The sequence below is a fragment of the Scomber japonicus genome, chromosome 4 (genome assembly GCF_027409825.1).
Source record: "Scomber japonicus isolate fScoJap1 chromosome 4, fScoJap1.pri, whole genome shotgun sequence".
NCBI lineage: Eukaryota > Metazoa > Chordata > Actinopteri > Scombriformes > Scombridae > Scomber > Scomber japonicus.
Genome location: NC_070581.1, coordinates 7,141,513 through 7,169,287, shown reverse-complemented (window position 1 = coordinate 7,169,287; position 27,775 = coordinate 7,141,513). Strand labels below are relative to the sequence as shown.

The window sequence follows — 27,775 nt, the reverse complement described above, 5'->3', positions numbered from 1 at the left end:
AGAGGCAGAGAGAGGGAGGGAATGGGAGGAGAGAGGCAGCTCTGGAGCGAGTAAGAGAGAGAGAGAGCGGGGAGGCTATTTGGCGTATTTGGCAGGAGAGGGAAGAAAGAAAGAAGGGAGAGGGGAGGGCTGTTTTTTGAGTGTGTGCCTGAGAAATGAGAGAGCAAGCGAACGAGCGAGAGAGAGAGAGAGGGAGGGAGGGAGGAGGGTACTGAGCTGAGAGAAATCTGTCAGATTCAAACACACTGCTCTCTCTGTGAGTGTGCGTGCGTGTGCTTGTGTGTGAGAGAGAGAAAGAGAGAGAGAGAGAGTGTGTGTGTGAGATAGAAAGAACGAGGGATGAGAAGAGAGGAGGAGAGGAGCTGAGGAGCAGATAGAGACAGCAGAAGACCATAAAGTCAGGTATGTACAACTGTCACGAATCTAATAACAACCTGTGTGTGCAAATATATTTACAGTATGTGTGTATGTGTGTGTGTGAGTGCATGCATTCTTGTGTACATGCGTGATTAAAGTGACCGTCTGTGTATGTTTATATATAGTTTAGTGTTTTTAAAGGGACACTGTATTCACTTGGGGGGTTTTGTAAGTGGACAAATGGATGTAGGGTACTCACTGTTAGGGGTATCAATTATGTAATATGTGTGCACCATTTTCAGTGTTGATGCACTATGTATGTATGTGTGTGTGTGTGTGTGTGTGTGTGTGTGTGTGTGTGTGTGTTTACATGCTTGTGTAATTATGCTTAGGTGTTTATGTGGCCATTGTGTGGAGCCCTGCTACAGTGTCCTGGCCATATGGGTTGATTTACAGCCATTGTAAATATAACTCAACACTGCTGTGCTGTCACAACGGTGCAACCTTAATTCCCCTTTCTGGCTTATCACCTACAATGTATTGACAGCTGTTATTATAGGATGAAGATTAGCAAAGACCAAAAAAAAAAAAAAAACCCCAACAAAAACAGGCATCTCCCCAGTAGCATTCCCTTTGTGTTGTTGGTTTACAGTGTTACAACAAAGATTGTGATGGTAATGTAACAGAGCAACACAAGCAAAACGTTGTAACCTCAAATGCTCTTAAAAGACAACCACATTTTTTTTTTTTATCTGATGAGTTTAGTTAAGCCTCGAAGGAGATCCAGAATCAGCATCAGGTTTATCTACTAAGACGTACAGTGTACAGTGCTCAGATTAGAACTGTCCATTATGGATGCACGTTAATTATAATCATAGCAATGCAAAAGTCACATGTTGAAATACTGTAAAAACCATCAGAAAAACAAGCTGTAAATCCCAGTATGTCTTCTTTATATCAATAAGGTATGTATTTCAAGTGATGCTTCTTTATCTCTACTTTCATTTTCTAGCACTTACATTACAACAGAGAGTGGGATCAAAAACCAGCAGTGCAGTAGAATCGAAACTAAATGGATCTGTAATTAGCTGTCGTAGAAAAATTTCATTGAAAAACGTTGATATAGAACAAAGTAAAGGCTTTTAGTAGCGCCTGAGGAGCGGATGTGGCCAGTCTGACAGCCTCTCTCTCCTCTCACACTGCCACACTGTCGGGCACTGTTTTCATTTCACTTTTTTAATCCCCCTCACCCACCCCCACCCCCCTTCTTCTTCTTTTTTTTTATTTTTTTTTAAAGTTTGCCGTCTTCCAGAACCTACAGGTATGCATTCTGCAAACACTACCTGTAAACGATCCATCCAACACATAAAACTCCACCACTGAGACAGCTGTGGAAATTTTCCGGTGCCCTGGGTTTAATTTTGCAGGCCTGCCTGATGCAACATTGCCCCTCAGTACTATGTGCCATGCCCAAATCTGAAAGGCACTTTATATCTTGTATACTTACTAATCTGCAGTGCCAGAAGCTGTTAATTTCCCCCCTTTCATCATAAACATGCACCCTTTTGCTATATATGGTCATACTTTCTTTTATGTGATGCATTATGTGCAGTTAAACCTTGAAACTAGACTGTGGTGTGTATTTTGGTGGTGAGTACCAGGATACTCACCACCAGGCAACTGAAAACTGTCTGTGAGTTGTAGGTATACGGGGTAATTCTCTACAGATGGGGTATGAGTGAAAACCTGAGGTAGCATATATGGTTTCCTGTTTGCTATGGGAGCTGTGGCACAAGAAGCACCTCAACAAGAGAGAGAAAATGTGTGGCAAGAAGCACAAGAAGTCAGTGATATGATGAATTTGGACTTTGCAAAGCTAATCTTGCATCGCATTGTATCTCATGACACGTTCTAAATAAAAACCTTGGGGCCGGAGCCAGCATGAAGGCCTTCTACCTGTTGTAGTCTTGTCACTTTGGCTGTAGGAGCTGCTTTCAGATTTGTCTTGAAGTCTGTAGCTGCGGATGAATGAGCTGATGTGTCAGTTAGCTTCCTGTGGTTTAAAGTTGATCAGCGTTTTGTGGTAGCACGGCTGTGGGAAATTTCAGTGTCAGGTTTTGATCATGTCTTATGTCATTTTCTCACCTGAGTTCAACGAGAAGATTGTTACCGTTCTTATGCAAACTAAATTTGTTGCTGCAGGTGTTTAACTTGTGTAATAGGAACTAAGCTAGCCTTGCTCTGTCACATGGTGAAAGAAAATCCACCTAACAGCATGTCTAAAGAGCACAATTCAAGTTTCGCTCAAGGAGAAGTCTCGTTCTGAAACCTAGATTTGAGATACTGTTGAAATGTGCTGATTATCAGTCATTGCTGAGTATTTAGCTGATTTGACAACAACTCAACTCTCACGAAATTTCTCCTTGAGCATGACTCGGTTACACACAATTAAAAAAACAGACCAGATGAAGTGAGAGATAAAGAGAAACACATTATTTCTCAGTATGGTCCTTTCCATAATGTTATCAGACACTTGTAATAACAATCTGAACCTATCGGAGCCAAAATAAGCACTTTTAGTGGACGTATGTTGACAGGACGCTATTGCCCCAAAGGATTACGTTACAGCCCGTTTCACAGCTGCCAGCTGAAGCGCTCTCACTCAATACTGGACCAATTTCAAAAAGTAAAAAATTGTTGTCCGCACAAGTCACTTAGACACAAAAAGATGGGAAAATAGGGTCCAGGTTGAAAAATATTGAAGATATGACATCAAATATCATGATTGTTTAATCTGTGCAACAACAACAAAAGGTTGTAGTTTCATCAACAGTTTTGGCAAGAAAGCCAAGCTAGGCTAATCGTCTTCTGGATGTAGCTTTAAATTAGGCGTATCAGCATGTAACCCTCAACAGAAAAGCATATGAGCTACCCCCAAAAATGTCATATTATTCCTTTAAGTAAGCAGCCTGTTGTTGGAGGAACCTGAACCATTATAGCCAGACATTCCATCCATATAACATAATTTGATAAAGAAAATACATAACAGAGGCCAGCAGCTGTTGCTCCATAATCAATTGAAACTTATTTAAATCACCTACTGAAACAACCTCAAGTCATTATGAGGTCTGTAGAACAAAAGCTACTGTAAGCTGTAAGTTGACCGCAGGTCTTAATTGTCATTGCTAACTCCATTTCATGTCAGAGAAACACCTACATCTCACTCAGTAAAGTAACATGGTGTACATACAGTATGAATCACCCTCAATGCTTTGAAACAGATTTCATTGGATTTTCATTGGATTTTGTATTCAGCATCAGGCCAAACAGAATTGAGCAATCTCCCCGCTTCTTCCCGCTTCTTCCCGCTGTGAGCTCCATCTTCTCCCAATCATGTCTCTGCCTATGAGAGCCTCTCCAATCAGTCTGTCAGATAGATGAGTGTCACACCTGACTCTACCTGACTTGTGTTCACAGCAGTGAATGTACAGCTGTAACACGTCTGACAGCGCAAATTAGCATAAGATCATGCTCGACACTGTCATGCATCCTTTTTAACATTTCACTGCTTATCTGTGAGCATGCTGCACTGATAAAAATGATTCTAGAGCGCCTGTACATGCCGTTACTGTTTCCCAAAAGTCAACTTTTAGGGAAGTGAGATCATCTGGCCACGGGTCTCGTTGACACCCATGTGTTTTGTTTGGGGTTGGTTTTTTTTACACTGCATTACTAATGCTTTGGCTTTGCTCCAGGTTTGCAGGGATCGGGAAATGATTTTTCTACTCATAGGAGGCCGCTGTTAAGAGATAATGCACATGTAAGATTTTTTTTTAAATGGGGACACGTTTGTATATCATTGCAAGAAACATGACACTAGATAACGTTCTACACTAACAGGGTCAATGTAGCACACTGTGGTTGGCTCTCAGCGATATCAGGAAATCCCCATACAGAATCGGCCATAACATCAAACACAATATCCTTCTTGTATCCTGTATTGCTTCTGCTGAGTGCTTTTTTTTTTCTTCAGAAGAAATTAGTGGAAAATCCCCTCAGTGGCAATAAGGATCTATCTCAGTGTGCCACTTGTGTCCTCTCTTGTCTTTGGTCTATTTTATATTCGCCACGTGTACCACATGACCTCCTTCTTTCAATTACCTTGACTTTAAGAATGAAACACTGTTCTCTGATAACCTCTGCCTCTATGCCCTTTTACCCCCTTTTTTTTTGCTTCTCCCCCTGTCTCAGTTCTTCTTAGTCTTTTGCTGAATCTCTCGCAGCCCCTCCTCTCGCTTTCTCAGATCATTTACATTCGCTTTGTTCTGTGCAGATTAAGGTCGCACGCTGATGAAGGCCTTGGGAGCCTTCAAGGTCTCAGGGCCCTCTTAACCCAACTCTTAGTAGCAGAAATCTCTCTCCATTTGTTCGTTGTACTTTTCCATTTACTCTCTAGCTCAGTCTGCAACTGTCACTGCATCACATTCACTCCACAGTTTTGGCTGAGGAAATGAAAGTAGACGTCTAAGAGCACTTATTACATTCTAACTGATAAGATGAATATGCAACATAAAAAGATTCCTCTTATTCTCCACTCTCTGAATAGATACAGCGCTTCTAAACAATGCATTGATGCTTTCAAACAGGCATCAACACTATTTTGCACAGCACTGTGGGTTACAAGAGACCACATTTAACCAGAGCAGTATTAGGCCACCTTATATCAGGTTAGTGCTGGAGTGTGTGTGTGTTTTTATGGTCAAAGTTTTGGTTCAGTTACAGTTTTGGGTTTTAACCAAACCAAATAACTGCTTGAGGCTGATTGAGGAAGATTGTTTCCAGTGGGCACCCATTGCAGAGAGCGGAAATCAGTTGAGAAATTTACACAGGATGTGGAAAGCGAAGTTGCCTCTGTGTGTTTCTCTATGTGAAAGTATTAAAACTCATCAGTAGAGCTCGCACTGAACATCCTTGCAAACACACACTCATGAAATGTGAGGGTTTATTGTAGTCATGTGCATGTAGTAATAATTTGGCAAACCTTGTAGATGTAGGACACATCACTGTACCAAAAGTGCAGAAATCCTTTAAAACACCCTCTTAAGACATAATCTTCTTTTAAAGGGGTACTCCAGGGATTTAGTATTGCATTTTGATTGATTTAGTATTGCAAGGGGTGAAGCAAGGCTGTGTCCTAGCTCCAGCACTTTTCAGCATGGTGTTTACTGCCATGCTGCAAGACTCATTCCACAACCACATCACTGGGATTAGCTTCATCTACTGTTTTGAGGGTGGGCTATTCAGTCTGAGGAGAATGCAAGCCAAAAGAGGAGGAGGCCATTGTTCAAGAACTTTTGTATACTGGTGAATGTGATCTGGCTGCTGGCTCAAATGAAGAACTACAGGCCAGTATGGACCACGTCTCTTCAGCTTTCAACAACTTTGGCCTATTAATCAGCACAAGAAAGTCTGAAGGCCAACCATCTTTGTGAACAACCAAAAGCTTCAGCCATTGACACGTTTAAGTATCTTGGAAGTACCCTGTCTCATGCTGTGCAGATAGATGATAAAGTGAACATCAGAACTGTCAAGGCCAGTGCAGTCTTTGGATGTCTGTGTGACTTGGTATGGAAAAGGACTGGCATCACGCAGGAGACAAAACTGAAGGTCTACCAGGCTGTTATTACCAACTCTTCTATATGGGTGCAAAGCCTGCACAGTCTACACGCGCCATGCCAAGAAATTGAACCATCTCCACCTGAGCTGTCTGAGGAAACTGCTGAAGGTCAAGTGGCAGGACAGAATCCCTGACACTTAAGTCCTTACCAAGGCACAGCTCAGATGGACGGGCCATGTGACCAGAATGCCCTACACAAGACTGCCAAACAAGTCCTCATTGGCAAGCTGAAAACTGGCAAGTGAGCACAAGATGGCCCCGAAAAGCATTACATAGATAACCGTGAAAGCCTCCTTTATGAGCTTTGGATTTGACCTGAAGTCAAAGAAGTTGGGATAGGTGCAGACCTCTGTGAGAGCAGGGCAAACTCCTGTATTATGTCGAAGAGGCAGCAGTGCGAATCTGCCAAGAAAGGACTTGCATCCGCATCCACCCTGACCTGACCAGTGTACCATGGAGAATTCTGGGCTCAGATTCAGATCGGTCTGTTCAGCCATCTGAGCACTCACCAAACCCCAACATAACGAGACGTGACATGGTCATCACCAACTATGATGAACAAACAAGTGTATTGCACATCCATTAAATTGAAAATGGAAATCAGTGGGCCAATATCTTTATTTTTAGTTGCTAATTTCGTCCCAAAAGTGGATGCTGTGTATGGATACATAATGCAACTGATTCCCAGTCTTTTCATTAGACTCTACGACATCTTAAAACATGGATGTTTAGTTGATAACGCATGCTTTCAGGAGTTAAAGTGACTTTCATTGTCTCCATAGGCAATTTTAAGTGACTTTCAATTGGACCACTTCCATGGCTTGGATGGCCATGAAGCTCTCTTTTGTTCTTATCTTATCTTTTGTTGTCTCGTTTATTGATTAAAAGTCAAAGGTTCAAGCCTGTCTGCATAAAAACAGAGACAGTTGAAAGTTGAATTATTATGGTAACATTATCCAGAAGTCTCCCATGTTTCTATGTTGAGTAACACTGAGGTGATCATTAAAAGAAAAAACTGACAGGAGAAATCACAATGGGGAAAAATCGAATTGAATGTAAAAAAAAAAAAAATTAAATTAAAAATGGACGTAGCCACTGGGACGTCATCCAAGCCTTGAGTTTGGCTTTTTGACTTTTGTCATCTTGGACATTTGGAGCTATGACAATATTTAGACCAGAGGGTGGCACTGACCATAACACCAGCTGCTAGCTTGGTTAGCACAGTGGTGATGTTGCTAATGCTATTTTTCAGTGAAAAACAGGCTTAAAACCATCTTAAAACAAAATGTACTTACTATAAAAATGGACCATCTGACTTTTAGTACAATCAAGCGCTGAACATGACTTTTTTTAAGTGACCAAATGTTACAATTCATTTTCATGATCTAAAAATACAGTAAAATAGCAGCAGCTATACCTATACTCTGTGAATCTGGAGGTACACCATAGTTATGTTACCTAACCAGTGTTGTCACCGTAGTAGTGACTTGTCAATCACAACAAAGTTATACATAAAGCATACCCTGATTTATCATCTACTTTACTCTAAATGGGACCATAATTTACAAAGTGAACATCGTGCTGAATTGAAAAAGATTTGAAACTAGTGATTGGGGCCATAAACTCAAGTGAGAAGTAGGGTAGCTTTCTGATACAATCAGACTTGATGAAGCCTGTAGTGTCGACCCATGCTGGCTAACTTGGTTAACCCTGTTTACATTTACGAGTGTTATTCTTTCAAACGTATCCTCCCAGAGACACATAAGACATTTTCTCAGACTGAATAATAACTCTCATAATGCATAAACTATTTTTGAGGTGTAAAATTGGTGTACTTCCCTCTTTTTAGACCGTAGACCGCAAAGCAATGGTTAGAATTTATCAATATATTAGCAAACCACAAGTTGAGCCCAAATCAGATCATAGGCCACATTCAGGTTTTAAATATTTTACATCCTACTGTGATTCTAAATGTTTCCACTTTGTCTTATGTCTTTGAGAAATCCCATTTGACTTTGTATAAGGACACAAAAAATGTCAAAAGCTTGTTTGTATGATCGTTACCTTTAGGGCCATCCCCAACCCCTAACCTTGAGGCACTGAATGTCCTTCATTACCGCTGTTACTCATCACTTCTCATCTTCCCATCCCCCATCATTCCTCCCTCACATCCCCATCACTCTGCCCTCTTACTGTCCGTTCTGTGCTCTGCCCCCCACCACGCTGTCCCTCCTATTAAATCTCCCTTCTCTGGTGTCACTGTCCCTTTCTGTCTTGTCGCCCTGGCCTCATTTGTACCCTTCCTCTAGCTCTCTCATTTTCTCATTCTGATCTCAATAAATCTTCCTCTCTCTTTCCCCCTGTTGTCGTTTTCCATCCATCCACATCCTCTCCCTCTCTCCCAGCTCTTACCATTATCCTCTCTTCTGCCGCTCAGGACAGTTTACCTATGGATCAGCGTTCAAACCAGAGACCCAGGGGATTCCATGGACAAAGCGAACCCAACCGACTTCCCTGCTGAGGACAGCCAATCGACAGTGATGCTGATGTGCATGCAACTGTAGATCTGCAAGGCCAAGGGGTCAGGGGTGAAACGTCACAGACTACAAAGCCAGAGCAGGCACTGAGGTCGAAAGGTTTCTGGAAAGGAGACTGTGAGGCGAAGAGAAGAATCGGGGTTCAGGAAGAAAAGGGTCTCATTGACAGACGAGGGTCAGGGGTTCAAAGATGATGACAGCACATGCAAAGCTGAGGAGGGAGAAGGGGAGTCTCGCTGAGTATGAATCACAGATGAAAGGTAAGTCGCTCTGTGCGCATGTGTGTGTGTCACGTGCTTGTCTATGTGTACATCCGTGCCCTTTATTGCACCTCTGTTTGTGTATGTGCAATTACTTGCATGCATGAATACATACAAGTCAGCACATTCATTTAGCATTCATGCATAAACGTGTGCAGTTGTTCCACTCAGTCATCCAACCCAGCAGTCATCCAGACTCTCTCTCTCTGAATATATTTGTGCACACATGTGTACTCAAACATACCCATGTTGTCAGAAATGGATCGAATCACCCTTGTTTGAGGACAATTCATGCAAAGAGTTTCTTAAATCCTCTCAACCTCTAAAGGAGCAAAGATTCCTTTAATCCAAGTGAAACCATGAACATGAACAATATTGGCATTGCAAGATGCCACATGACAACAGCAGTGTGTGTGTGTGTGTGTGTGTGTGTGTGTGTGCGTGTCATGTGCTGTGTTTTGGAGGTTGCATGCCGTGGCTGGCTTGCTCTGTACTGTACTACAAGGGTGTATTTATAGCAGTATTAGTGATGCTGTCTCCTCACATCCAGTCAGCCCCGAGCTGTGTACTCACACAGAGACAGAGGATAAGAGTAAAGAGGGGAAAGAGGGAGCAGGCAATGTGTGTGTGTGTGTGTGTGTGTGTGTGGAGAGGAGGAGGAGGAGGGGGGGAGTTAAGAAAAGAGGAGCAAGAGAGGTGAGAGAATGATGTTTTTATTACACTTTTCAAATCAGTGTGCAACACTGGGTTACACATTTTCCTTTTTAAACCTTGTATTCAAGCTCATGTGTATACAGTTAATCAGCTGTCAAGCTACTTTGTAAAACAAAGGCGATCACACACACAAAAACACACAAATGATTCAATCTCGTGCCCTAGAAGAAAGACTCATTGATTAGGAAGTGATTTGTTTAACTGTGTAGATAAGGACATTATTCAAGTGAAATGTGCAATTTGAAAAGGCACTGCTATATATTTTATAATTTGATCATTTCTTTTGAATTAAATTATTGTTTTATTGAATGATATCTCAACACATCATGAGTGTCTCCCCTCAGACACAACTGAATCCATAGCCAGTCTTTATACAAACTGCGTAGGTCCAGAAAACACAGCATATAATACACACACACACACACACACACACATACACATACACACACACTACTGAAGGGTGTATATAATAAAATCAAAGAAAATACTTGGATATATAGCATATAATAATAAAAAGGAGCAATAATAACAATATAGTATAGTTTATTGTTTGGTGCAATCTACATGTATTATTATGTATGCTCATGCCCCTGTGGATGATAACAATATGATCATGATCATGTGATCACTGTGTTCATCCATGTATATTATGCATGTGTGTTCTCGTGTCATTCCCCGTGTTTGCATATGTCAGTGTGTGTGTGTGTGTGTGTGTGTGCCTACTCTTATAGACATGTATTTGCTTAAATGACTGTGATGTCTCTCTGTATCTGTGTGTCTCAGACCTGCGGGCCCAGCTGACAGACCAGATCAAGATTTTAGACTCTCAGGTGGAGGTGAAACAGCAGCAGCTCTCAGACCTCTCCGAGTTCCTCCGCCGCCGAGGAGACATTGAGGCAGAATATGCTCGTGCTCTTGACAAACTCACAGAGAGGTTCACCCACAAGACTAAGAAGTAAAGTGTGCTTCTTTTCTCTTTGTCTGCCGTTTCCCAGGTGTTTCATTATGGCATATTACAGTAAGGACTTGTGTTTTTCTCCAGGAAGGAGCAGTGGGGTCAGTCTGTGTGTCAGGTCTGGACCGTTTTGCTGACTCAGACGCGTTTAGAGAGTCGTGAACATGCAGCGCTGGGTGACACCTGCTGCAACACGCTCACACAGCGGCTGGTGCACAGTACTGAGGATACACACCGCCTGCACAAACGGGTGAGTTGGAGAGGGCTGCTGTCGTTTGCACCAACAGACACACTGGAAACATACAAGGCTTACACATATACACACCTTCACAGGAACAGTTCCATTAATAGCCATCATACATGCCCATAATCCATCTTTAAGCAAAAAATCTTGTTTTTGCATTTTGAGGCTTATGTTGTAGGTTGTCATTTCCATCCTAGGAGGTCATCCTTCTATTAGCTATTTATATCTATATAACATTTTGCTGAGATATGTAGCAAAACTTCAAGATGCTGTTTTAAGCAGCTTATCTGGTTTTGAAAGTGAAAATGTAGGAGGTATGTTGGAAAGTAAAGTCAAGGTTTGACCAAGCTTTGACCTACAGTACTATATGTACTAATGCCAGCACTGTTATGTACTTGTAATATAGTTGTGCAGCTTTGTCTGGCAGAGTTGCTGTACTGATGCACTCATATGCTACTGAACTTTATGTTAAATCCCATTTTCTCATGAAGCCAAGTACCTTTATTGATCAGTTGAGAACAGGTACAGTCCAATTGTTTCTGGAAGTCGGCAGATTCTGGGAGAAGTTGAGAATGAATCACATTTTTTACATACTGTGCCTGTTATGAGAATTTAAGAGCATTAGTATTAAGTGAATGATGTGTGATGATGATGGTTGAATGGAATATTTTGGAGCATAGATGAAGAAAAGATGAAGTGGCTTTCTAATTTTAGTGTCTTTAAGTTGGCAAATTTAGTGTATAATTGTTTTGTTTTTTTGTTTAATAGTGGTACTGAAAATCACATGTGATGCAGGATGTAGTTTTTTTTTGGTCTTGTAAATGAATGACACAATAATCAAAATTAATCAAATTAATCAGTAGCACTCCAGTTATAAGAAAATAGCAATCTTGTTTGATAAGACTTCTGGTGACTGTTGGAGCAAAGCAAAATAAGCAGACTGTACAAAAATCAAGTATCATTAGCAATCAACTTCCACTCTAATCAACAAACCACATTCTTCATTTCCTGTAAGAAAAACAAGCTATTAGTGCATAAATTCATAACTATAGATTTCTTGGCCTGTTATCTGTCTAGGTGCTGAAGTGGCATCTACAGCATCTTTCATTCTACACAAGAGTCATCTTGCTCAAATGACTGGTTGTCAGACTCATTCTCTGTATGTTATCATGGTTAAAAATGGAGCACAGTGTTTTATGATGCCTCTTCAGAGCAGCTAAAAGGTGTTTTTGGGCCTGACGCCAAGAGGAGAAAGAACTTTTAAGCACTGTAAGCACTCAATTCAACGTGTAATTGCTAAAAGTCAAAGTGGCACCATGCTTTTGTACTAGATTAAATTTAAAAAAAACATTGATACTGGCTATAAGAGAAAAAACACAGTATTATTTTTCTACCAAGATTTAGTTGCTTAAAATGAGCTGAACAGTACAATTCAGCTTTGCTAGATTTATATTTAGTTAGCAGATAGGAGAACAGATACTAATTTTCTCCTAACTCTTAGAATGAAAGTGAAGTACTATATCTCTCAAAATGTCAATGGCTAACAGTATTACTATGCACATTGCAGAGCAAAGAAGTTGGTATCCAGATGCAGGATGAGCTGCTAAAAGTCACCACTGAACTGCAGACGGTGAGCACTTGATATTCACCTGCATTTAATAACGCAAAATAATGTAATAGACACCGACACGGACAATGCTGACAAAGAGTTAATGTGTTGTTTGATGGCATGTGCGGATGAAGGCTCTGAAGACATATAACCAGTACCACACAGACTGCATGATAGCTGAGGGGAAGCTGAAGGATGCCGAGCGGTTGGAGGAGAGACACACCGGAAAGACCGAGCTCGGCCCCGGCCCATTAGTGGGACAGAGGCGAAGTTCTGTCAAGAAGATGGAGAGATTAATGGAGAAGGTGAGTGTGTGTAATGGTGTGTGTGTTTGTGTGTGTCTGTGTGTGTGTGTCAAAGAGAAAGAGAAAGAACAGGTCACAGGATGTCTTGAAATTAGTTTTTACACAGAACAGCATTTCCTGTTCCTGTTTTTCTGTCTGTGTGTGTTTAGATGTATAGAATTTAAAATTCAATAGAAGCCTATTGTCTTTCTATACATATTATTTGAGTGAAATGGGCATGTGATGCTCATATATCAAAATGTGTCATTTTACCTCTTAGTGTTCTTATGAATGTCATCCTCTTGTTTTGTGTGTGTGTGTGTGTGTGTGTGTGTGTGTGTGTGTGTGTGTGTGTGTGTGTGTTTCACAGAGGCAAGGCAGAGTGCAGGAGAACCAGCTGAAGTGCACCAAGGCTCGAAATGACTACCTGCTGAATCTAGCAGCAGCCAATGCAGCCATGAACAAGTACTACCTGCAGGACGTCAGCACTCTTATCGACGTAAGAAACATGCAATTTGTGTGTGTTTACGAGAGTAAGATTGATATTTTCAGCTACTTTTTTGTGCCATTTTCCCTTCTATTTCCTAAAGAAAAACTGATACATAATATCATGGTGGTTGAAAGACAACACTAGAAGTAGTGCAGATATTCTTGAGAATGAGTTCATAAGAACTCACCATCAAAAAATATCCCTTTGTTCCCTCTCCTGCTCCATCTTTGCCTGCCTGCTCCCATCAATCCACCTCTTCCTCTTTTCTCTGCCTTTTCCCCCTCCTTGCAGTGCTGTGACCTGGGTTTCCATCTGTCCATGGAGAGGGTCATGAAGTGCTACCTGACCTGTAAGTGGCGCATCCAGAAGACGGAGGAAGCGGGGCTCAAGCAGCTGGAGTCTGCTGTGACATCCCTGGACCAGGGTGGAGACAGGGATGCGTTGCTACAGCAGCACGACACAGCCTTCTGCCTTCCATTTAGATTCAACTACCACCCGCATGAGGGAGACCAGGTAAAATTACTAACCCTCTGCTAGTGGTGAATGGTTTACTAAATCCCTCCCTCAAAGACCAACTGTCCATTCACAGCTCAGCAGCTGTAAAAACTGCTGAAGCACTGGTCATGTGGTTGTAATTAGAGTGATATTCACTACATTAAGAGTTTGTAATAGTGTTTTCCATCACCTGTGGGAATCTAAGGAACCTCATAATGTCATATTGTATCACACTGTATTTTGTGTGTGTATTTTAGGTGTGTGAGGTGAGCGCGGAGAGCCAGGTGAGGTACGAGCTGGAGACCAGGTTCCAACAGCTTCAGTCTCGACTTGCTTCCGTTACCTTGGAAACAGAGGAGGTTAGATAATCATTCAATGATCTATCCATCCATCCATCCATCCATCGCTCTCCATGTGTCAAAAATCGTACTCTAAATGATTTCTTTCCCTTTCTCAGGTCAGCAAAACACTTAAAGCCACACTCACCGCCCTGCTGGACAGTATGTGTGACAGCGACAGTAACCCCTCCCCGGATGTGCCAAGCAGCCAATCACATGAGCCCCCCGTAGGAACCGCCGCACCAAAACTTACCCTTGCCAAGCGTCGAGCCAATCAGCAGGAGACAGAGACCTACTATTTTACAGTGAGTTATCACAGCTGGATAGAAGTGGATTGATTGTAGTTACAGTATCTCCAAAAATATATTTCACTCCAGTATTACAGACATATAACAGGTTGATAATGGCCTCTAAATCAAAATGTGACATTGGCAAGATATATATTCTTTAATTAATCATATCCAATCACTTTAGTAGTAGTAGTAGTAGAGGAAGTTGTGAGTATTCTTGTGAGTATACATAATATTTTAGAGGCATTTCTAACCCAAAGAAGATTCAATTCAACACTGTATGGCATCACTAAATCAGTAGTTCATTTATTTCTTGTTACTTTCTCACAGAATTTAAATAAACAGTTAATTTGTGGATATATTTTCAATTTCATTAAAGCTTTCATTTGATGTGTTTATACATTATTCAGTTTGAATAGGTGCTTTTTAGCTGGCTCTTGAGGATATTGAATAACTGTATGTGCATCCTAAAGAGAAAAGAAATGCAGAAAGACAACTTAAGTGGTATCTGTCACACTGACACAGTTCCTTAAACGGTTTGACTGACTCAGCTTCCGCATTAAACAAGGGAAATGTAATCTTGGTGGAAATGAATCAGTGGTTTATTCATTTATTTACTTATGACCCTTTTGAAGGAGTGATGGTATTTGGCTGGGCAATTAAAGTTTTGTGTAGCAAATGTATAAATTATCATAATCATTGCGGATTTCCAGAAAATGAGTCATTTTAAGTTTTTTTTTTCCTGTAGAAAGTGAAGGAGTTCCTCACTGGCAGTTCTCTGACTTCTAAACTTCAAGCCAAACATGATCTTCTACATGATGCCATACAAAAAGGTACAGATGATGCCTAGATGTATTTAAAATGATGCCACTGGTATTTGGTCCCTAAACTAAACCTAAACTAAACTATTTCACTTGTATTCTATCTCTTTCTTCCAGCCGAGGCCGTCGACACTGACCCGTCCAGGTAAACAGTGTATTTAAACAGCTGGGACTAAAGAGAGTATGACTGAGAGAGACATAGAGAAATGGAGAGAGGAGAGCAGAGGGGACAAGAGAGAAGGATTGAACAACTCTATTTTGGACAATTTATACATGACAAGCTGATTTTTGAAGAGGGGAAAATACATAAATTGATACTAATGACAGCAAATTAGAAAAAACATCTTTAGATCTTGAGTATGTTAAAACACCATTATGCAGTCTATCTATTATATTTCCCAGAACGCAATGTGCTCGGTCAGTACGTGTACGGAAGTCCAGACCTGTTTCCCAATTCTGCCACAAACTCTTCACCACAGACATAGTCTCCTACATAGAGGTAACACTCATACACACTCACACGAACACACACACACACACACACACACACACACACACATGCATTTACCCCCTTTTTTATTTGCCTGCTGCACTGCTCTGCACCGCTGTTCAACCCACTAGGGGAAATAATTCGGTAAATCCTGCCAGACTGATGCAGAAAAATGGGGGTGGAGTGGAGGAGGTGGGGGGGGGGGGGTTGTTGCAGCACATGCACACACTCACAGTCCACTCCCCCCCCCCTTCAGTGTATTAAATGCTGCCTTCATGTGTACGGTCATGCTTATGGCTTATTGCTGGCTTTCTCTCCTCTCAATCCAACCCCCCTTCCTCCCCCTTTTATCTCTTCCTCTCTTGTGAAAGGGATTAAAATGCACTGGCCTCTTTGCTGCCTCCTCTCTCGACTCCTCTATCGAGTGTGTGTATGTGTGCGTGTGCTTATGTGCGCCTCTTCCCACTGCTTCTAAATCTTTATTGCCCTTATTTCTTACTCTCCCATTTTCTAATCTATGCTTTTTCTCTGTCTCTACTCTGCTATGCTTGGGTTGGTGCAGAAGACGAAGGAGAATGTCTCGGACACAGGTACCAAACCTCCTCATTTGAGACTGCTTACAGTATATGACCAGGGCAGCTACACTGAGGTCATGTCCTTTGTATTTCCTCTGGAAAAGTAACTGAAACTGAGAATACTTTGACCTTAATGAAAAAGGCTCATTTGCTCTCTTGACAAGAGTTAAATGAGAAGATTGATACTGCCAGTTTGGAGGAATAGCTAGGCTTTGTTCAAAAGTAATTTTATGGCTGACAGTAAAAAAGATGGAGAAGATGGAGCCAAGTTGCGCCCCCCTCTTTGTGCTAAATTAAGCTAACAGGCAGCGGGCTCTAGCTTTATATTTAATGGACACAGCACAGACTGTATATAAAGATGGATGTAGCAAGGTGTAATGTCAACCGTTGGTTTGCATTGGAGCCAGTTTGAAGCCCAGTGTTGCAGCTTATGGTCAGTACCATCTTATCCATTTGGAGCCAGGACCTTCCGAATATGGGGTGTGTGGTGTTGCTTGGCTACCTCAGAGCAGAGTAAACTCTAGCTTACTGGGAACTTCGAGAGGTTGAAGCCAAGATAGAAGTATCTTACAGTGCAATGCCACCAACGAGGTGTGTTTTGTATTTCTAGGACATTCCTTCTTCATCATCATGCATCGTTGTTGTCGGTCATATCTGTGACAGTGACTAAATCATACAACTATTGTCATGTAAACTGTGGCCAAGCTGGAGAGAGCTCCTCGTCTTTTATGTGCACTAACAACATTGATATTTTAAAACACTATTTCAAGATGTGTGTTTGTGTAAAAGTTATCCTGAGCACAGAGCATAATTTTTTGAGAGCACAACAGATGCTGGCTCTAATGACTCCTATTACAATACTACATAAATGTTTTAGTCATTATGGCTTCAGTCTCTAAATTCAGGCCCTGTAATATGTGTGCTGGTGGTCATTTTAGTAATTATTGCTCTGTTAATAAGATTTGTAGACTTACATTAGCTTTGATGTCTAGTATGTGGGTGTTGACAGCTTTGATCGACAACTAGCAAATTACTTGACTATGATACCCGTCCTGTTAGCACAATTTAGCTAAAGTAACTTATTAACGGGTCCAAATGTAGTGATTGAGACCATAATGACTTGAAAAGAGACTTGAAAAAAAGGATTGAGTTAGTATTTCTAAAAAGAAGTTGATGCTTTGAATGGGTCAGTTGGAGCCAGCATCTAGAGGCCATCAGCGGTATTGCACTCTAAGGTACTTATGCACTGTCAGTCTCAAGCTGTGGTATTTGCTACTTGACACAGACATGAGATTTGTATTGATTTTGTCATCTAACCTAACTCTTGTCAAGAAAGTAAATGTCCTTCACTCTGAAGAATTCCTTTGACCATGGTGGATATGTTTTTATATATTTTCTATAAAAGAATCTTCTTGAAAAAACTCCTCAATTTAAGCAGTATTTCAGGTTACAGCAGGGGAATTAAATGATTTCCATCTTGCATCAACCCAAACACACACAAAGCATTCAGTCACTTTATCACTTCAGTATTCTGTAGCTATTTTAAACCATGCATTCATTGTTTCCCTCACATTTTATCTCCCTTTGCATGTTTTTTTCTTACTGTGGCTGTTATTTTCTATATTGTTCTTGCCTTCATCTTCCCATGAGTCTTTTGTTACTTTCTATCTCACTCTCTAACCCTCTCATCTCTCCTTCTCTAATCACCTCTCTTATTCAGAGCTCTGGGCAGCAGATTCCTGTGGTGGTTGAAAGCTGCATTCGTTTCATAAACCTTCATGGTGAGTCAGTCTTGATTCTATAGCACTAAACCATGCTGAGGGAGCTTTGGACCCTGAGTACACGGAAGTATTTGTGTAAGTGTGTGCAGTCATGTGTATGGAACATCAGGCATATATGAAATGATGTGTGTGCATGTGTGTCTTTCAGGTCTCCACCATGAAGGAATATTCAGAGTTCCTGGATCGCAAAGGGAAGTTAACCTCATCAGAGATGCATTTGAGAGAGGCAAGCGTTTACCTCATCTTAGAACAATCTTTCTCCTATAGAAAGGGCTATCCAGGATCTAATACTAGTCCAACCTTTTAGAAGCACCTTGGTCCTAAACATAATTAGGGGGGTGGGAAGCCAGTGGGGGGGTCATGTCCTTTGTGGTGCACTACTGACTTGTACTTGTCAGTTTGTGTGCCTGCACAAGTAGACACCCTAGACTACACCCAGGTGAAAAGACATAGCAGCAGCCTTTTGGTTCAACAGTGGAGTTAGAGGTAGAAGGGAATGTTTGGGGTTAATTTAAGGCTGGCGTAGGTTGTGGAAAAGGCAAAAACCCCTAACCTCACCAGTTGAGCACAGGGATATGCATGCGCTTCATAGGTGCAAGAAACACAACAGTGTTTATTACTGAACTCATAAACACCCACAACTTCCTCTCAAGGAATAACCTTTAGTTTACAGCGGTGGTAAACAGGTCCACCTCTCACCCGTTTTAAGTTTGCCACAAGTGTCCCATCTCCCTGGTTGAATTTGAGTCATTCTGTGTCTATTTCATTGTCCACCCCCAAAACATCCTCAGTCACCAGTCTGTTAGAAAGCCAGACTGCCATCTCTGAACCTAGTCACACAAGCAGTACCAGGATGCAGAGACAGCTTAGTATCTGACCTGAAGCCAAAGAGATGCCTATAAATCTATCACTGATTTTCACTTCTGGGAGCCAAGTTTACTTCCACAGATAACAGATTGTTTTCCTCTTATTGTCAAAGCATTTGATTTATTGATTACTGTCAGGATGTGCGCATTAGTTCAACAAAATATAAAAAATGCTTCTAAAATACAAGTCTAAGTGAAATATTTTGTCTCTGGTATAGTTTCCACTAACTCCCGAGGAAGTATAATTAAGCATTTTTTTATACATGTCATTGCATTTGTTTACCTAACGTTGTCTTATTTATTGATGTGTTCAGTTTTTGTGTTTTTGACTTATGTGATATCATGGGGTATTTTTGGCACTTTTGGGACTCCATACAAAATGGTCTTGTTCCATTTGTTTAACCTGAATATGTATTCAAACATGCCGCTTTTATTTCTATTTATTTAAACTTCCATCTACAATCTACACTCATTTCTTTCCTCAGAAGACTTAGGGTCTAAATAAATGATAAATTAATCATATTTTGTTTGTAGTGTATTTCCACTAAATGATCTATCTACATGTTTTGTTTCTGCATGACAAAGCCTGAGTTGATACATTGATATATTCATCTCACCTGTCTGTTTCACCTTCCCATAGGAGAGGATCCTCTGTCAGACAGTGAGTGTGACCTGGACTCTGTGGCTGGTGTATTGAAGCTTTACTTCAGGGGCCTTGAGCCTCCTCTCTTCCCTTACGACAGCTACTCTCAGCTGCTGGAGTGTGTCCGTAAGAAAACCCTTTATATATACTTCCATGTCTGTGTGTGTTTGTGTTTTCAAATGTTGCTAACCAGTTGGTTTCACTTGGGTTTTCAAGTCTGCTTTCAGTTACTTATTTATATCATTTGGTTTCTGGATGCTTATTGCCCTTCAGTCAAGCTTTCTTCTTCATGTACAGTAGAATGAGGATAAACTTTTGATTCAGCTTTTTGCCGCGTCTAAGCTGCCAATTATTTAAGAAATTCTCCCCTACAAATACATGTACTGTTGATGCAAGGTAGTGCAACCTCTACACTGTGACTGTTTTGTTTGCTCTCTGTTGTTCTCTCTCTCTCTCTCACTGTCTCCCTGTTCTTCCTGTAGGCCTATACCCAATTCCTTCTTTTCCAGTACAGAAACTCTGACTCACAATATTTGCACAGCTAACCAATGTTGTAAACCTGCCTGCAGGTTGTTTACTCCCCATAAATATATGTATATATTTCCTGTCAGGAGCTTAATAAATCAACTCAACCACCACACCTCAGTAGTCACAAAATGTCTTTTTGTGAGTCTTGGAGACGTTGGAAAGATTTGTGCATTGGGCACAGTTTCAATTTAATAAAATGGGAACAAACAAAAATTGTTATATCAATTTCTCCCCTTTAAGGTTTCATCTCGCTCTCTTTCTCTTTCCCTTTTTCTTATTATCAGAAACCGAGGCATTGACAGAGAAAGCTGCCGAGATTAAAGCGATTGTCTCCACCTTCCCACGGCCTCTCCTCATCGTAATGCGTTATCTTTTCGCATTCCTCAATCAGTAAGCCACAATATAACCCGATGTGGGATATTCATCACTTGCAATATCAGCTACAGTCACAAAATCTTGCATCCATGCCAAAAATAACTATTATGTGTGTGTGTTTGTTTTCCCAGTGTGTCTCAGTATAGTGATGAGAACATGATGCAGCCCTACAACTTAGCCGTTTGCTTTGGTCCGAGCCTGCTGAGGGGGGTGGAATCTGATGATGCTGTTGCTAGGCAGCCACAGGTCAATGACCTTGTCAAAACTATGATCCTCCAACATGACACCATCTTCCCTGGCCAATCAGAACTACCAGGCCCTGTCTACGAGAAGCACATGACACTGGAGCAGGAATACTGGTGAGAGATGAGACATTGATATAAATGTATTTTCATGTTTGCCTTTGACAGCTGACAGTGCCTAGAGACAGGACACAGGGGCAGAGAGGGGGGGGCGAAACATGCATCAGAGGTCTGAGGTCAGAGTTGAACAACAGGCACTGTAGTTACCTTGTATGCATCTGAACCAGGAGGCTAAACATGACACCCCATAAACATTGTATTAGTTATAGTGTGAAATGCTGTTAACTTCAATTATATAATTGGTGCAAATATTAGTTGAAAACACATTTTGTTAACTAAAAATAAATAAAAAAATAAAAAAAAGCATTAATAATAATGTACATTTTTTTCCCTTTACTATCAATCATTTTGTAATACTAAACTTTATATTTTTTCATACACTCCATTGCAGTTATTTACCATGATAACAAGGTTATTTATTGATGTGTCCATTGATTTCCTGTTTTAGGCAGTTTTGGGACTCCATATGAAAAGGGTCTATATTTATATGCAATTTCATCTACAATCTACACTTATTTTCCCCAAAAGACTTAAGGTCTAAATCAATGATTAACTGGTAATAGCTCTGCATTGCTCCAGAGACTTTTTGGTAATATCAGAATTTAAGACTCAGTCTGAAATATTAAGTATGTAGAGCAGCCTCCCCTGACCTCAGCCCTCTTTTTTCATAGTTCATCCCCATAAAAGTCAAGTTTATGCCAGGCCAAAGGCATTTCTGTGTATCTGGCAATGCTTTGTGTAAAAGACGCTTAATACTATTAAGCCTAGGGCAGTTTCAGTTATTCGGTCTGTTGTTTTCTGTGGAAAACAGAGGTTTTGAGGGTAACTTTTGTAACCTCATGGCGGTTTCAAATTTTCTAAGAAAAATGTGGCATTGCGTAAAACAACCAGCCTGTGCCACTAAAAGAAGAGGAACTTTGCTTGACCACTGACTTTAATTTTTACTGCTTGTCTGCAGTGAACCAATCACAGAGGAAGGAGATGGAGAGACTGAGCATCTGCCCAATGAGGATGGTGAGGAATTATTGTGTAGCACACACACACATGCGCACACACACACGACAGACAAAGACTTCCATGAGACATAGGCGGCTAACCACTCACCATACTTCACATAAAGGCACCACAGATATTGAACGTATATTGTACCTTACATTTACCCTTTTTTGAATAAGCCCTTTAATTTATATCATAAAGCTTTTGTATCAGATGAATTAAAGACAATGAATTTGCGTGAGCTGATTGTAGCTGTGTGTGTGCGTACAGAGTTGGAGGCAGTGGCTATGTTCGACTACACGGCCAGATCTCAAGCCGAGCTGTCATTCAAGCAGGGAGAGCTTCTTATCCTTCACAGCAAGGCCTCATCTGATTGGTGGAGAGGCGAAGCAGGAGGGCTCAAGGGTCTCATTCCTCACAAGTACATCAGCTTGCTGGAAGGGTGAGTGACGTTTCTGTTTCTGTGTCTGCTTCTACCGGCCATTCAGAACCACGGCCAAGACACAATTCTCCTGATGATCTAAGTTTTAAATGGACTGTTGAGCACTGGCAGATTTTTATGTGGCTCTTGGTTTCCAGAGCTACTTGTATTTACTTCCCAAATGAGTCAAATAAAGTTTCTTGGGTGACAAATTGCTTGTATTTGCCACCAGGGACGTTACGATGGAAGCTAAATCAGTTTTTCCCAAGGATGGGAGAGATTTGTTTAAAAGAGCCCAGAACAACAAGAAATACTCATTCCTTTTTTTTGTTGTTTGTTTTTCCTTTAGTCAAATTTTTATCTAATTTTCATTAACATGCAAGACTAGAATGGGTGAAATGTTTTTATGAATACCACAGTAACAAAGCCACATTTACTATAAAGGAATGGCCTGGCATTTTGGGAAAAATGCTTATTTGCTAGATAAGACGTTCGATGAGAAAATATGAAAGATTACTCTCATATGTGTATGTTAATGTAAAGTGGTGAGCTTTACAGGTGTTAGCAGGTGAATTTTGGCCATTGCAAGCTAAACATCTCCTGGCTGTAGCTTCATATATAACATACATATGTGAGAGACACACATAGGAGTAAATACGCTTGGACATGTTTTAAATGACCTGATAAAAGTGCAGTTTTGCGATAAGCAGGATCTCTTTTGTTGTTGTGTGTCAGGTTAATGCAATATGATTGTGAGTATACAGCAGTTACAAATAGCAGCTATTGGAACAAGTGATGGAAAAATAGATGTAACAGAAATGTTGCATCTCAGCTCTCTGCACAGTCTGATACCAAACCAGGGCCAGCTCAGAAAAAGTGCCTGAATGTTGCCAAAATCACACTGAACAGGTGCCACGGTTTTAAATCATTTTGGAACCACTGGTTTAGACAATCAGAGAAATATTAAAAGATCCATTTTTATTACATTTTAAATGAGTTTTATATTCTGTTCTTGTGTGTGTGGGTGTTTAAACTGCATATCTATCTCTTACACCATTTCAGATAAGTAGTGTAGAGAATGTATGACTAGAATGTGTAAATACTGTGTAATACAATATGATGTAACACCACTAAAAGCAATAGACTGAGAAATAGCCATGAATTTGAATCAGAGTTACACAGTCTCAACAAAAATTGAACACTACAAATTTCACAGAGGTAGTTTTTTTTGTAGGGTGATTGCATTTGTATTTAATTATCCATCACATGTAAGTTTCTGCTGTATTTTTTCAGTCTTAGAATAAATTCAATAAATGGCTGCACTTAATTTCACTCCTGCTTCTTCTCCATCCTGCAATTACTTTGTCACTGAACCATTATCCCATATTTAAACTTGTACTGGTTGTTCTTTCTGCTGTGAAATATATGCTCAATATATCTCTCTCTTCTTCTTCTCCCTCAGGTCAGAGCGAGGGAAAAGAGAGGAAGGAGGAGGAGGAGGAGGAGGAGGTGGCAGCACTGGAAATCTGACAGTAGAAGATCCACAGACGGAGAACACAACTCGGTATACACATACACACACATACAAACACACACACACATGCTAGAATGCACAACTGCACAATGCCTTCACAACAAGACGCGTGTAGTAATAGATGTAGAAGGAAAAATACACACGCGGTCAAAAATACTCACTTCCACATTATTGCATGCAGCTACACGCACGTACAAACTGGCTCACATGAATGCACACGGCCGCACAAATTACAAAGTTTCTCTGCGCGTCTCGACAGGATGCGAGTGAACAGTGACAGCGCTTCGTTGCCGGGGAGACAGAGAGGAAGTGAGGGGAGCCCCAATCGAAAGCAGCCACCAACCTCCCCGGCCACACGTCACCTGCCAGTGTAAGACAGGACTCACACCTCAGACACAGTGCATATATCCATGTATTCTGTACAGTATGAGTATACTGTACATCCTGCATGACTCATCACAATATGTAGAGGTTTATAGCCTCTTCAGATATAGCAGATAGACCACACTTAAGGTAAAACATTCAGCAAAAAGGGAAAAACAGTATTTCTACATTGATAATAAATCAGATGACTACCTGACCCTCTACCTCTACGGTGCATTTTAGCCTCTTTTAGCTAATTATTTTGGCTTTACAAGTCAACTGTGTTGGCTCAATCTCACCACTCAGCCAAAGCATGAAGCTGTTTTCAGTGTAAAAAGCTCTACAAATCCACTGTAACACCACCTGCTCAGCAGCAAACAGCAAAAGAGACACAGTTAGCAACTAGCTGGTGGATGTAGCAGAGCCTTTACGGCGTGAACACACCAAAGAGCGGCAAAAGTGCTATGGGGGGACGTTTGCCTTTCATTTCTGTCAATCTGTGTGCCGCAGTAATAAAAAAAACCTTTGCTGACATATCTGATGTTCTCTGAAGTGAGATAGGTTGCCAGAGATACGTCATCCCACCAAACTTTATTTTTCCAGTGGAAAAGAAATTATTTTAAATAATATTCATGATAAGAGATGCTCTGTTGCTCTGGTTTATTTGAGGAGTAAAAGGCGCTGCTCTTCCCGTCTGTGGGTGCATCACAGACCGGGAATGACCATGATGTCACCTAAGTGCCTGACATAAACAGCCTATCCAAATATTGACCCACATGCACATATAACATCTCAGTTCAAAACTCACTAGTCACACTGAGCAGACTGGAGATCTCTGTCCATACAGCTTCTGTTTCCGCATTACTATAACACGTTGTAGTATAGTAGTCTGTGTGATGTGCAGAAACAGTCACAATAAGTTTGTCTTCCATTGTTAAATGTGTTTCGGGCAGGAATACATTTATTGAAAGATACTTGGAAACATCAGACGACTCTGTGTATTGATTGGCTCTCGTCGCACTTCGCAAAAAGTTTTACTATTCTCAACTTTATTTTTGCCAAGAGATTGCATGGCAACTCGCTGCTTTTTGCTGCTCTTCGGTGTGTTCACAGCGTTAGCAGCTAAGAGCCAGTTTTTTCACTCAGGAGTTGGAGAGAGTAAATATCAGATTTAAATTCATCAGGTGGACACAAAAAAGACTCCCAATGAGTGTTAATGTTGCTCCAGAACTGCTAGATGTGTAAATAACAAAAGTTGCTAACATTAGCCATATGAACTTAAAAGCTGATATTTTGTTTCTGCCGCCCCCAGGTGGCCAAAAATTAGTTATTACAAGTTTAAATTTAACGTGTTAATGGTAATAAAATATAAACCATTAATACTACACATACCAGCTAATTAAATGCACCATTTCAAACAGTTCTGTACAAAGCATTCAGCAGGATGGTAGTGGTGTTGACAAGTGCCAATTTGGTTCTTATGGGTTGTTAAAGACAGCGTACTCTGCATTTAATTTTGATCTCTGCTATGAGAACAACATATTGTCAAATTCTCAAACCTATATTGCCTTTAATGAGTCAGACGTAAAACTTTTGTAGCCAAAACTATCAGAAACTAGATCATTTGACAATGAGAAATCAGCTTTTATCTATATCTTGGAGTGACCTGTTCTGTCCTGCTTCTGTTACCTTTTACCCAAATTTCAGGTCTCAGGAGCGAAGACACACTTTGGACACTGTAAGACCAGGTGGCTTCAGACCCCCAGACAGACCTTCATTTGTTCAGACAGAAAGACCAACCGTGGACAAGGTTAGTAGTTCATCCTCATGCTACAATATACTGTAGATATGCTACCTGCAATGCCCTCAGCTAATTCTGTTGGCCTACTTTCTGGGAATTCAGTAGACAGATGGACAGACATCAAAGGAGGCTAGAAACACATTTAGGTGGTGTAACACGTTTAGGTCCTGTGCCAAAAACCAGATTTAATTTGTGTTTGATGTAAACTCTGCTGAATCCAACCCACAACATAGACTGATACAAAAACATAGTCTACAAGGGTTTACCTCTTGGAACAGACCCATAATTTGGTATTTACGTAATGTCGGCTTACAAACTACCTGTTGTACCTGATTAATCACCTTCTAAATGAACGTGGATGGCCATTGTTCGGTAGAGCAGCTGTACACTGACTGTTAATTTCATGTTTCCCACATTCATACCTCTCTCTGCCCCTCAGGAGATGATCAGTCGTCAGATGAACTCTGTGTTCAAAGAACTCCTGTCTCGCCAGCCTCCCATGCAGTCGCCCAACCTCGCCACCGCTGCTGCCCCTGCCACCCCTGCTCCCTCTTCTTCCTCCTCCTCCTCCACTTCCTCTCTTCCTCAAGCTGCCCCTTCTGCCAAAAAAGTAGGATTCGGCCTGAGAGGACGGGCCCTTTTCAGACCAGTGGACTAAGACAGAGGAAAGGATGACTGAAATTATTGATTTATTGTTTGACGATGAACAATATGCTGATGCCTATCATGCATTTGGTGAAGATCTTGGTTTATTTTTATGACACATGTATAATATTTGCGTCTCTGCCATCTCATAGTGCCACTAGTCTCAGTGCCGTATTACAGTATGTCTAGTGTGTCTGTTTTCCAGCTGGTTTTGGTCGTTTTTATGTTTTGGTCTGTTTTTGTTCTCCAGGCTTTTGCAATTTTTTGGAGAATCAGGGATGTGACATCACCAGTGATCACACCAGACGGACCATTAATAGTGGTTGCCATTATACTTACATTTACAGCAAAAGACTTAAGCTGCCCCCTAGTGGCAGGTCTGAGATCAGCTCCTCCTCATAATGTTTATTTTAAAAAAAGAACAACTGATCTCGGGCCTGTGTCTAGGAGTGCCTTCACGCATTTGAACTCCTCACATTAATTTCACTTGAAAAGACCTGCTAGGTCTGAACCCTGCATTTATTGTGTTACAAAAATAGTGATCCAAGAAGATGTTTGCTGGGAAAACTGTATGCAGTGGGGTCAATATTTTATAGCAGCATGCAGTGTTAGCACACAGAGAAGACACACACACACACACACATGGAAAAAACACATTCCCCTTCATATGTGATACATGGCCTGACGCACAGGCCAAAACTCAGGGCTTTTGCAGAGTTAGAGACGGGCTAACTCAGGTTTGGCTTTGAAGGAATAAGTTAGAGAGTTTTCTCACTCAGGGCTTTGGTTGACTTGCTTTTTCAACTGGAAACTGTGCCCTAGCCTCAAGAGCCAAAATGGCCCCCCCATATCAGAGGATTCGGCGAGTTCCTCTGCTTTTTAAACTGTGAACGCAACGGCACCATTTTGGAGCCACAATCGAAAAACTCTTGTCTCGTTCATCCATGCATTCTGCCCCCCCCCCCCCCCCCCCCCCTCCTTTGACAAAATATAGCACCATCCACACATCCCATTCAAATGTGTTTGAGGATTTTTTGAAAGTGAGGTGTACAATGTTAATTACTTTGACTCCAAAAGCATTGGAACTGTTTTACATATATGGCATCTCCCTTCTGTCGTGTTTCAGTATCGGAAACATAGAAGTAGTCTTTTTTTCAATGGAATCTGCTTCTATGATTAAAACACCATGTTATTCTGGATCACTGTTTGAGGATGTCACTAAATTTACTGTGTCAAATTGTATATGTGGTTAAAAAAATATGAATACAATAAAGATGATAAAGTGATGAATGATTGAGAGGGTGTCAGTGTTTTTATATAGCAA

At 41.0% G+C, this 27,775-nt stretch overlaps 1 protein-coding gene across 2 annotated transcripts; it reads left to right on the top strand.

The window, feature by feature from the left end:
* Nucleotides 1-195: 195 nt before the first annotated feature.
* Nucleotides 196-27,741, top strand: arhgap4b (Rho GTPase activating protein 4b). 2 transcript variants are annotated; one of them, XM_053317505.1, is made up of 24 exons: nucleotides 196-402; nucleotides 8,472-8,831; nucleotides 10,329-10,500; nucleotides 10,588-10,750; nucleotides 12,312-12,374; nucleotides 12,488-12,658; nucleotides 13,008-13,136; nucleotides 13,419-13,640; nucleotides 13,880-13,981; nucleotides 14,080-14,265; nucleotides 14,999-15,083; nucleotides 15,189-15,216; nucleotides 15,474-15,570; nucleotides 17,857-17,917; nucleotides 18,066-18,143; nucleotides 19,424-19,552; nucleotides 20,239-20,344; nucleotides 20,461-20,688; nucleotides 21,650-21,705; nucleotides 21,958-22,129; nucleotides 23,571-23,672; nucleotides 23,902-24,012; nucleotides 25,713-25,815; nucleotides 26,246-27,741. In XM_053317505.1, the coding sequence occupies exons 2-24, from the start codon at nucleotides 8,762-8,764 to the stop codon at nucleotides 26,462-26,464; spliced, it is 2,853 nt and encodes a 950-aa protein (XP_053173480.1). In that variant the 5' UTR covers nucleotides 196-402; nucleotides 8,472-8,761; the 3' UTR covers nucleotides 26,465-27,741. The 2 variants fall into 2 exon arrangements, with proteins under 2 accessions (XP_053173480.1, XP_053173481.1); XM_053317506.1 differs by lacking the exon at nucleotides 23,902-24,012.
* Nucleotides 27,742-27,775: the final 34 nt, after the last annotated feature.

Coding starts and splice junctions, on each gene's coding strand:
- arhgap4b (XM_053317505.1), top strand. CDS start 8,762: ATGATGACAGCACATGCAAAGCTGAGGAGGGAGAAGGGGAGTCTCGCT. Junction 13,982..14,079: donor TTACCTTGGAAACAGAGGAG/GTTAGATAATCA, acceptor TCCCTTTCTCAG/GTCAGCAAAACACTTAAAGC. Junction 19,553..20,238: donor TCAGCTGCTGGAGTGTGTCC/GTAAGAAAACCC, acceptor TCTTATTATCAG/AAACCGAGGCATTGACAGAG.